At 34.5% G+C, this 12,643-nt stretch overlaps 1 protein-coding gene across 1 annotated transcript in view; it reads left to right on the forward strand.

Moving 5' to 3' along the window:
- Nucleotides 1–12,643, forward strand: part of PIK3C3 (phosphatidylinositol 3-kinase catalytic subunit type 3) — a 135,110-nt gene that overhangs the window by 86,347 nt on the left and 36,120 nt on the right. Inside the window, exons 17-20 of the mRNA XM_025997039.2 lie at nt 1,159–1,287; nt 1,956–2,025; nt 3,813–3,877; nt 9,168–9,252. Coding sequence (XP_025852824.2) covers nt 1,159–1,287; nt 1,956–2,025; nt 3,813–3,877; nt 9,168–9,252 — 349 coding nt within the window. The remainder of the gene's footprint in view (nt 1–1,158; nt 1,288–1,955; nt 2,026–3,812; nt 3,878–9,167; nt 9,253–12,643) is intronic.

The raw sequence follows: 12,643 nt of genomic DNA on the forward strand, positions 1-12,643 counted from the left end.
GCTACTCTATCTTCATGAGATTTTGTTCCTAAAGAGAATTTAATTTCATTGTTTGTTGTTTTGGATACATATATAAACTAAACTAGAGATTTCATCTAGTTGAGGGAAGGATTCAAGGCAAAAATAAAATTACTCCAGAATAAAAGATACAGATATTTAAGATCTCCTCTCATTTTGTAGAAGAGGAATTTGAGTCTCAAAGCTGCACAACTAACCATATGCCTGTACTTAGTGACCATAGCTGTTGACTTTCTGCCTGGTGCATTTTTTTAAAATTTTATATATTCATGAGAGAGACACAGATTGAGAGAGAGAGAGAGAGGCAGAGACACAGGCAGAGGGAGAAGCAGGCTCCACGCAGGGAGCCCAACACGGGACTTGTCCCGGGACTCCAGGATCACGCCCTGGGCTGAAGGCCATGCTAAACTGCTGAGCAACCTGGCCTGCCCTGTCTGGTGCATTTTATGCTGTAGTTTTATCTCATTATTTCAGTATGTTTTTAGTAATAAAGTGATGATGGCAAACATAGAAAGAATGTCTGCTCTGTAACAGGCATGGTACTGCACTATTGATCCTCTCTGGTTTCTCTTTGTTTTTTTTTTGTTTGTTTGTTTCTTTTTTTTAAAGATTTTATTTATTTATTCATAAGAGACACAGAGAGAGAGGCAGAGATACAGGAAGAGGGAAAAGCAGGCTCCCTGTGGGGAGCCTGATGTGGGACTTGATCCCAGGACCCCAGGATCACGCCGTGAGACAAAGGTAGATGCTCAACCACTGAGCCACCCAGGGGCCCCTATCCTCTCTGGTTTCTAATCGCTTTAGCATCTGTGCAGAGGAAAAGTTATCTTTATTTTACAGGTGAGGAGACAGGTTAAAGAACATGTATGAGATCACCCAGCTAGTACCTGGTGGAGCCTGGATTCATATCTGTCACTGACTCTAGAGCTCTTGCTCTTCATGTCGTGTAATCTTCTGATCATTAGCTAGCTTGTTGTTCTCTCCAAGTTATCTAATTGCATCTTACTGCCGGTGCATCTTGTTTCTTTAGGTTCTGTTTATTTATTTGTTTACCGTACAGGTCAGCATTTACTCCTGTATATAGTAAATCTTTGTGCATTCATTTACATCCAGATTTGAAAACCGTATTTTTATTTCCAGAGTGCTCTTATGCCTGCACAGTTATTCTTTAAGACAGAAGATGGAGGCAAATACCCAGTTATATTTAAGCATGGGGATGATTTACGCCAAGATCAACTTATTCTTCAAATCATTTCACTCATGGACAAGGTGACTATAACCTTATGTCGGCTGGGAACATTTTTTAATTTTGGAAAATTGTGGTTTGGTGTATATGCTGTGTATGGACACAGAAGTATTTTTAACATTCAGGTACAATCCTAGGAATCTCAGCGGTCTCCACTTGACCTTGAACAAGTGTAGTTGTTTTTGTACACTGCAGAGTGACTCTTGGTATGAATACAAAATGAAATTGCACGCATTTCTTTTTATTAAAACTTTTTTCTCAGTTCCGTTCTCTCCATGTCAGGTTTAGTAATTCCCTTCCTCTTAGTCAACTAGATCTTTTTCTTCTTAAAATTGCATCCCTGCCCCTGGCTTTGAAAGGAACATATTTGCCCTCGTCTCCTTTTTTTCTGAGTTCTAAAATTCTTGGTGACTAGAAAGAACTGCACAAATGAGTTGGAGGAACCCTACTATTTATTGAATACTATTGACAGTGGTTTAGGATAAGATAAAAAAAAAAAATCGGTATACCATCAAGTAAGTGCTTAATAAATTTAATTTATTTTGATGATCAAAGTAAAATTAACTAGTTAAACTTCGACTTAGATTTACCCCCTAGATCTCTTCTATTCAGTTATCAGGGTACTTGCCTACAAAACTATTTCAGAACAATCTTTATATTTGGTTAACATATTTTATCTTTTGATCAAAAGCTGCTACGGAAAGAAAATCTGGATTTGAAGTTGACACCCTACAAGGTATTAGCCACCAGTACAAAACATGGTGAGTTCATGTCATGCTGTGCTTTATTTCAGTGTCCAGTGACTATACTTCTCCCCCTCTAACTGAAAGTTAAGAATAGAGATCAAACTCCTTTGTAGCACTGAAGCCCAATTGGGCCTCCCACCTTTTCTCCCTCCCTTCCTCTGGAACTCATTAAATGGCATGTCTGTGAGAAGAATCAACACTGTATATACTGTATTTATTTGCATTCGAAACTGGTTACAATTCACAGTAGTTTCGTACATAGTAATTTGGGTCCTGAATCATTATTTGAGAGTTACTATGACCCAGAGTGGCTTTGTATTGTGCTCTGCTTAAAAAAGCCACTCAGCAAATGATGTTGCCTTATTAACTCATGTTTTTAATGTATAGATCGATAGCATCTAAGTTTTTTCTAAGGTGGAATAACTGCTGGAAATCTGATAGATGTTTCCCTAAGAATACTTGCCTAATGCCTATTGTAAATTCCATGGTCTTATTACTCTTGGAGCTTTTCACCCTTAGATACCTGGGAAGAATAAAATATATGTTTTAGGTTTCCTGCTCTTTCCCTGGTCACCCTCAAAGGTTTTTGGTGGTGTCATTCCTCTTCTCATTTTTCTCTCAGAATGATCTTGTTAAAAATGCCCGTACACTCTGTGACTATCCTGCATAAATTGATTAACTCACTTCTGCGTGCTCTTCGGACAAACACAAAAGCCTTAGCTTGGTCTACAAGTTCTGACGTGCTGTGACACACTCCTGTGCCTGTTCTCAAGACTCTCTTTTGCCAGTGTCCCCCTTGCTTCCCAGGCATTGGCCACATGGGCCACCTTCTGTTTGCTCAGACACACCATGTTCTTTTCAGCCTTATGGTCTTAATGCATGCTTTGGTTATTATCTTTAGCATCCTTTCCTCCACACCTCTCTGTGGTGATTTAGGTCTGCCTACACTTTTCTCTTTCCTGGTACCCTTTTCTTCGTAATATTTATCCCAGGAAGATTTGCAGGCTTGTATAGTTTATAAAGGCAAGGTCAAAGCTCTGGTTTTGTTTGTTTGTTTGTTTGTTTTTAAATGGCAAAATTCTTATTACATGGTAGAAAGACAATAAGTATCTTTTAAGTGAATTAATGCAGAATATTCCATTTGTGATACAGTAGTGAATGAGGCATTTCTTACTCTAAAGGATTATGTAGTAGTTTCCTTCATTCAACTTTGATTTTTTTGTAGATTTATTGTTTTATATTACTATTGTGTCTAGACTTACTAGACTTTTCTCATTCTTCTTCTCCCATATAATGTCCTCTTCCCATTCTTTTTGGTAGTTTGAGGGATTTATACTTTCTTCTATCATTTTCAGGAAGTGGCAGAAGATGGAATATTAGACAAAAAAAGCCATTGAACATAATACACTTTTAGGCGCAGGTGATTGATATTACATAATTTCAGATTTCTTAAAGTGATTTTAAATTTGGAATATTTTTAATTGATATATGTTATAAAAGTACAGAAAGAAGAAATTTTTGTGCCAGATTTAGGAAGCTTAGTTATTACTTTCTCTTCCTTGTATACAGTAATAGTAACTGACCTGGAGAAATACACAGATAAATCAGCTTAACTGGAAGAAAAGTTTTCTTATACTTCCTGTGACTTAAATGCCAGTCTAAATATATTATTTACAGACCTGTTTAAGTTGGTCAGGTATGTAGTGTATGTATTTGAAAATGAAGGTTATTCTTAGTAGAACCATTATTTTTATTGCTTAACCAATAGTTGTACTTAATGCAATGCATATATTTCTGTGTAGGCTTCATGCAGTTTATCCAGTCAGTTCCTGTTGCTGAAGTTCTTGATACAGAGGGAAGCATTCAGGTACAGAACCAATTTTAAATGAGTTCTACAGTTTATGACTATATTACTGTAAAATTTTCAATCTTTATCAAAAGTATATAGAGTTAAAAATGAATGTCTCCTTTTACCATCCTTCTTCCCTCACATTATTTTTCTTTCCTTCAAAGTAAACAGTGCTAACATTTGGAAATTCTTCCATGTTAGTGCATACGGATGCTCAACTCCTGAAACAGTGCCTGGCATATAATAGGGAAGCAGGAATTAATTAAATTAAAAATTTGTTAGTTTATGGTTATATAATACTCCAAATTATGGAAATTCTGTAATTTGTTTAACCCTAAATGAACATTTGATTATTTCCAATTTTTGTTGTTATTCAGAACAGTGCTACATACTCTTGCTCATACATACCTTTGTTTTTAAGACCCCTGTCTTCCTCTCCAAACTTGTCGCTCTGCTTTAATATAAGAAAAGGCAAGCAGTGCCTAGGATTATACCATGTGTGTCTTTGTAATTTTTTACACTTTAAACACATGGATTAGTTCTTATTGCATCTTAATAGTTTACTTTTGTTATTTTTTAAATATGATTTTTCTTTTTTCCTATGTAAGAAAAAAATATATAATTTCCAGAGAAAACCTGTTTACCTGAGATGAGATGAAAGATAATACAGAGAAGGACTTGACAGAGAATATGTGCTACAGTGTGTTTTTTGTCTTTCCCAGTCTAACATGTTGCAGTAATTCATTATGGAGTTTAGATTTGCAGAAAAGCATTATTCTGATTTCTTGGGAAAGCAAGTGGTTATTCTGTTTTTTGGTTTAGGGAATAGTCACATGCAATGGTTAAAAGCTCAGGCTTACTGGAGTCTTAGGGTTTTCTATATACATATAGTATGTCATCTGCAAATAGGTGAAAGTTTTACTTCTTCCTTACCAATTCAGATGCCTTTTATTTCTTTTTGTTGTTTAATTGCTGTGGCTAGGACTTCTATAGTATTGAATAAGGGTGGTCTTATTTCTGACCTTAGGGAAAAGCCACTCAGTTTCCCCCATTGAGTATGATGTGAGCTGTGGGTTTGTCACAAATGGTCTTTATTATGTTGAGGTATGTTCCTTCTAAGCCTACATTGCTGAGGGTTGTTTTCTTTTGTTTTGTTTTTAATCATGAATGGATGTTGTACTTTGTCAAATGCTTTTTGTGCATCTATTGAAATGATCTTTTATTTATTAATGATCCTCATCCTTTCTGTTATTGATGTGACATATTACATTGATTATCAAGTATTCAACCACCCTTGCATCCCAGGAATAAATCACACTTGATTGTGGTGAATGATTTTTCTAATGTATTCTTGGATTCAATTTACTACTATTTTTTTAAGGATTTTTGCATCCATGTTAATGAGAGATACTGAGCTCCTAGAATTGACAAATGAATTCAGTAAAGTTATAAGACAGAAAATCAGTGTAAAGATCTGTTGCATTCCTATACACTAATAATGAAGTAGCAGGAAGAGAAGTTAGGAAAACAGTCCTATTTACAATTGCACCAAAAATAATAAAATAATATACTCAGGGATAAGAGAGGTGAAAGACCTGTACTCTAGAGGGAAGCTATAACACACTGATGAAAGAAGTTGAAGACGACACAAAGAAATGGAAAGACACTCCATGTTCGTGGATTAAAAGAACAAATATTGTTAAAATGTCTATACTACCCAAAGCAATAAACACGTTTAGTGCAATCCCTATCAAAATACCAACAGCATTTTTCACAGAATAAGTACACTCCTCAAATTTGTATGGAACCACAAAAGACCTCAAATAACCAAAGCAATCTTGAAGAAGAAAAACAAAACTAGAGGTATCATAATTCCAGACCTTAGACTATATTACAAAATTGTAATAATCAACTTTGTACTGGTACAAAAATAGACACACAGGTCAATGGAACAGAATAGAAAGCCCATAAATAAACCCACAGTTACATGGTCAATTAATCTTTGACAAAAGAGGCAAGAATATGCAATGGGAAAAAGTCTTTTCAACAAATGGAGTTGGGGAAACTGGATGGCTGCATGCAAAAGAATGAAACTGGACCACTTTCTTACACCATACACAAAAAGAAACTCAAAATGGATTAAGGACCTAAATGTGAGACCTAAAAACATAAAAATCCTACAATAGAACACAGGCAGTAATTTCTCTGATACCAGCTGTAGCAACATCCTTTTAGATAGGTCTCCTGAGACAAGGGAAACAAGCAAAAATAAACTGTTGGGACTATATCAAAATAAAAAGCTTCTTCATAGCAAAGGAAACAAGCAACAAAACTAAAAGACAGTGTACTGAATGGGAGATGATGTTTGCAAATGACATCTGATAAAGGGTTAGTATCCAAAATATATAAAGAACTATACAACCCAACACCCTAAAACCAAATAATCCAGTTAAAAAATGGGCATAAGACATGAACAGACATTTATCCAAAGAAAACATCCATATGGCCAACAGACACATGAAAAGATGCTCAACATCAGTCATCATCAGGGAAATGCAAACCAAACCACAGTGAGTTATCACTTCACACCTGTCAAAATGTCTAAAATTAAGAGACTCAAGTATTGGCGAGGAATTAGAGAAAATGGAGCCCTCAAACACTGTTGGTGAGAATGCAAACTGGTGCAGCCACTGTGGAAGACCGTATGGAGGTTCCTCAGAAAATTAAAACTACCCTATGATCCAATAATTACACTACTGTGTATTTAACCAAATAATACGAAAACACTAAATTGAAAGGATATATGCACCCCTTTGTTTATTGGAGTATTATTTACAATAGCTAAATTATGGAAGCAGCCCAAGTGTCTATCAATAGATGAATAATAGATAAAGAATAGGTGGGATATACATACACACACACACACACACACACGCCATGCACAATGGAATATTACTCAACCAATTAACTGTAAAAAAGGACGAAATCTTGCCGTTTGCAACAACATGGATGGATCTAGAGAAATACAATGATAAGTAAAATAAGCCAGTCAGAGAAGGACAAACACCATATGATTTCATTCATATGTAGAATTTAAGAAACAAAACAAGTGAACAAAGGAAAAGAAACAAATTAAAAAAAAACAGACTTTACCTATAGAAAACAAACAGATGATTACCAGAGGGAAGGTGGGTGGGAAGGGAGATGGCAAAAAAAAAAAAAGAAAAAAGCTTGTGCTCAGAACATTGAACTGCCTGGGGTTGAATTTTTTCAAATAGCTTTTCAACTGTAAACCTTGAATAGCTTATTAACCCTTTGTGCAGGGCAGAGTTAGCATAGCTGACTTGAAGCTCTTTCTTTTAGAAAGGCCTGCTTACTAGGTTAGCCTTTGACTGATACCTGGGAACTTGGCCTTCAGTGTGTTGATCCTCTGTCCCCTAACCTACATAAAGATGGTTCAGTGTGCCTAGATAGTTTGTGATGTGTAATTTATAGCAAACAACTTGCTTTCCCTCTAGAATTTTGGCAGTTGCTAGAGGGCGTCTATATGACCAGCTTCCAGTAAAACTTTGAGTGATGAATGTCTAACAAAGGCCTCCTTGGACAGAAACATTGCACCCACATGACTGCCTTTTTTATTTTAAATTATTGATGAAAAATAGCAAATAGGCTTAGTGTATCTTCTTACAAAAGAGAGCCAGAAGGCTTACACATGGGTTTCTCCAGACTGTGCCCGTGTATTTTTCCTACGCTGAACCTCCTGTGTATACTTTTGCTTCAATAACGGTCAGCTGTGGTACAACCGTATGTTGATTCTGTAATTCATCTAACACATCAAACTTGTAGGAGGCCTTGACCCACTAACATACCCTTCAGGACTCAGTTTCTGCATCTGTAAAATCTGGATAATAATACCTGCCTCTAGGATTGTTCTGAAGATGATGTAAAGTGTATGTAGAGTTTTAACATAGTTTCTAACTGAAGTAATTGTGTAATGGAGTTGTCAATTATTATGTTGCTCTGTGCAATTATGATTTGGTAAAATAAGTATAGTGGCAGTTTGTATACTGATATTTGGTTTTCATGTATGATCTCTGTAAATAGTTTTGCTGAGTCATAGGTTATTCTCATGTTCAACTTCAGTAGATAATTAAAAACTGCTTTCCAAAATAATTGTTTTTGGAAAAAACTGTTTCTCATCGCTATACATCTTTGCATAATTTTGGTATTGTCAGACTTTAAATTTTTTTTTGTATTATCAGACTTTTTATATTTTGGTATTTTGTTGTGATTTAGTTTGCATTTCCCTAATTACCCGTAAGGTTGAGAATTTAAAAATATATGTATAGGCTACTTACTTCTGTGATGTGCTTCTTTACAGCTTTTGTTCATTTTCCTTTTGGGTTTTTATTGATTTATAGGAATTCTTTATATATTCTAGGCATAGATTCCTTGTCAAACTTATAGGATGTTTAGAAAAGATGAAACATATGATGAACTTTTTTTTTAACGGCATGTAACTTGTATTTTCAAATAATATATACTGTTTTTCTTTAACTAAATCTAATATGTAAGGTAATAGTTCCTTAAGGTAGTCAAAAACAAAACAAAACACTGTTTTCCCCACTGTTTCCAGACTCTTTGGATACTCTAGTGCACTCATTTTTCCCCTGTAATTCTTTTGTTCAGTTCACATCTCTCTTATATTTATCTTTCCATTAATTTCCCCTAAGAATTATTAGCACTTGTATTACAATTAATTTATAAATTTGGATGCAATTTAATTGAGCTTTTTTTTATTGATGTATAGTTGACATACAATATTAACTTACTTTGAGGTGTTTGACAATTATATACATTACAAAATAATCACCATAAATCTAGTTACTGTCTGTTACCATACAAAGTTATTAAGAATATTATTGACTGTATTCCCTGTGCTGTACTTTCCATCCCCTTGACTCATCTGTTTTATAACTAGAGGTTTGTTAATGGTAACAGTAACTATACTTAAAAGATAATTTTAATAACTCATGTTCACTTTAAGGAGAATGATCCAAAACAAATCCCTCATTGTTTACATTCAGAAGAAAGGTAAAAAAGCGATAGATTGAGCATGGAGAAATAGCAGTAAATTTATTTTATTTTATGTAATGTTTTCCCTAAAGTATAAAAGTAGTATATAAAGTCCACATTTTATAATTATTGACTAAACTTTAGACACTTTGTCATTTCTTATGATTTCAAAATGTCTGATTTGTTTAAGGATTGTATCGAATTTGTAAACATGTAAATTATATCTTTTCAGAACTTCTTTAGAAAATATGCACCAAGTGAGAATGGGCCAAATGGGATCAGTGCTGAAGTTATGGACACGTATGTTAAAAGCTGTGGTAAGTTTTTCAAGCTGTACTTTCCACTGACACATTGGACTGAAGGAAATAGGCTATCCCAATGTTGCCATATTCATACAGATTTACAGTTAGCACATTGTAGGATTTTATCTTAGTCCTTTTGGGCTGCTCTAACAAAATACCAGAGGGTGACTTATAGACTGCAAGTCCAAGATAAGGTACCAACATGGTCAGGTAAGGGCCCTTTTTTTGGGTGGAAGACTTTTTGTTGTATTTTCATCTGTCCAAATGGGCTAGGAAGCTCCATGGACTCTCATTTTTTAGAGCACTAAGCCCATTCATGAAGCGTCTACCCTCATGATGTAAGCACCTAATACCATCACATTGGGTGGTAGGATTTCAACATGTGAATTTTGGGAGGACAGATATTCAGATCATAGCAGATTTATATGCTCTAAAAGAAGATGATTAAAAGATATAAAATCCTGATAAAAGAAGTCACTAATGTTTTGACATAAGAGTGGTAACAAGTATAAATTCTATTTAGTCTTTAATGAGTGTATCTTTGTAATCACTTAACTGTGTTATAATTACAAGTTATCTCTTCTTGGAAGCTGTTAATTTTCCCCTGGATTTTCCTTATGTTTGAGTAAGTACAATTAAGTAGACTCTGGGAAAAGTCTGTCAATAATTATACTTTAGATAAATCTTAAGAACTGTGTTAGGAGGATGCCTCTTATGGTATTATATTTTATGATCCCTTCTTGGAAATAAGTAAGTGGTAGAATGCCATAGGAATTCATATGTTTTAACTACTTAATGCCTACCTATCCTCATGAAGTTTGTATTCTAGAGGATTATTTTTAAATTTTAAGAGGTTCTATTTTTGTTTTTTGTTTTTGTTTTGTTTGTTTTTAATAACTATATTGTTTAAGGGAGGGTTAATAAAGGAGTTAACACTAGAATTGAGCCCTGGATGGGATATAGTATGTAATAAGTTATTCTTATTTATGTAAATTTTATGCTTCTGTTTCCATTTATATGTATTACTTAAGTTAGGGAGAAGCAAATAAGGGGCTTTATAGACATAGGACAATTGTATTTAAACTTTCATATCATTTTATGTCTTATAAACTGCTTCTTATACATGACATTAAAAAATTTTTCACAATGTTCCTGTGAGGTTGTATTCCAGATTATTTTAGACAACATAGTTTCTTACCAAATTTATACTTGATGATGCAGTTTTTGCTGAAAGTGTAAAGAAAATGTAATATTCCTGAGAACTTTAAAATTATGAAAATAAAATATGTATGTGTATATTAAAATCCTCTAGAGTTTTTACCTTATTTTTTACTGAAAGAATATAACATGTATTACATGTAACTATGTTTATCCATAAAAATGACCACATACAGTGTAGATTTAAGAACTAAAAAAAAATTGATTGAAACATTCCGGAGAAAATGTACTTTCTTTTATTTCCCCTTGCTCTCACACTCTGCGTTTTTCTTGTCTTTCTCTCCTCCCTTCCTTATTTTCATTCTTTTCTTCTTTCCTTTTACCCTTTCTTTCCTTTCGTGTTTTTTCAGACCTTCAACTGTTTTCTACATTCTGAAAAAATTACATATCATCTAAAGATGGACATCTAAAAAAAAATAAATAAATAAAGATGGACATCTAAGATCGCTCACATGACACCTCATACTGTCTTTTATAACAAAGCTTGTCAATCAGGTCTCCTGTATATGGCCTTTCTGTGGCTTGGGTTTCTCAGAGCGGGGTTCCAATATTCTAAGAGATGGAAATAGAAATTATTGGTTTCTGAAGGCCTGGACTGGAAAGCTGTTCATTTATCATTTCTATCATACTCTTTTGGTCATAGCAGTCACAGCCTGCCTGGATCCAAAGGGAGGGACTTTAGTTCCCACCTTGAATAAAAAAGGGTGTTAAAGGATGTGTGTGGCTTTTATCTTTATCCTAGTTCACAATATCTTGTTACATGAAATATTTCAAATGCCCTCCAACAATTAATTATTTTGTGTCTTTCACTGAACTTTTAGTTACTGTAAACTTTTTTACATTGTAAGTCTATTTAATAAAGGAATGGTAACTTTTCTAGTTGAAATATGTACAGACATAATTTATGAATATTGACTACAATTTGAAAATTTTAATAAAATCACTTTTTATATAATGTTCCATTTTTTTCTAAGACCTAATGAAAATGTGACTGGATTTTTCATGTAAAAAAATAGCCATTTAAATTCTACCTCTTGGACACTTAAATTCAAATCAGATCTTGTTCCTCTCTTTTTCCCCAATATTACACATTTATTCCGTCCCTGATAATTGATTTGATGGCAGGCCTTCTCTTCATCTTATTTTGAATAGCCCTTTGTTTCCGTCTATAATAGGCTGTGTTACAAAATCACTTGTATTTCAGTGAGTTTGGTAGCATTATATTGAAGGTTGAAAGCCAATTGAATTTTTCATTAGAGGAGTTAGTGATTAACAAGCTGCTAGCCACTTTGCCCTAGAATCTGATTGTCGGACATTATCATATAGATGTATGTGTAACTTTTGTTTTAGAAAGTAAAGTTTTAAGTTTTGGGTAGAGTGTAAGAAGAAAGTGATAATAGTTATGGTGACATTTTTTCCAGCTTATGCAAGGTGTCAAGTCTATATCATGCAAGTAAATGTGAGGACACTAATTATTCTTACACGCGTATCTTTACTAAGTAAAGGGAAAGTCGTTTAGTTGACTAGTATTTCTCTGTATTTTACTTTAAATCAAAGTTGCATTATAAAACCAATTTGACGATATTCTACATTTCACATGGGGTCAGAATACTAATGGACAGAATCCTTTTGACAGGTATAGTATTTCTGCTGAAGTCAAATAGCTTTGGTTCCTCTAAAAATCCCCTGATCTACTCTATGCCATCTCAGACTGTTCTAAATCTATTATCTGTGTCCTAAAAACTTCTGAGGATTAACCCTGAATTCACACCTCCACCATTTATATAAATGTGAAATAGAGAGGATCATATGCTATCTCGCTTGACTTCAAAAAACATCAGTTGAAGTGACCATTGAACATACCTAGTTTTGGTCATCAAGCTGTATTTGCTCATCATTTATTTCAATGACCTCTAGTTCCTCAGTGTCAATGCCACTGCAGTCATTTCATTACAGGTGTTAGAGCCAGCCAAGATCTTTGTGATTGTCTTGGCCTTTTCCCTGTGGTCGTTAATGACTGTTGCCAATGGAGTCCTCAGATTTGCAGTCCTCATGTTTGCAGTCTAGCCAGCCTGGGAGAAAATACCTAAAGGGCTCATTCCCCAGCTCAGTCTGCCCCATCTTTCAAAATGATTACAAAGCTACATTTGCCTACAGTTCCCTGGCCAAGCCTAAGTGCAGACGAGGC

The sequence above is a fragment of the Vulpes vulpes genome, chromosome 13 (assembly GCF_048418805.1).
Source record: "Vulpes vulpes isolate BD-2025 chromosome 13, VulVul3, whole genome shotgun sequence".
NCBI lineage: Eukaryota > Metazoa > Chordata > Mammalia > Carnivora > Canidae > Vulpes > Vulpes vulpes.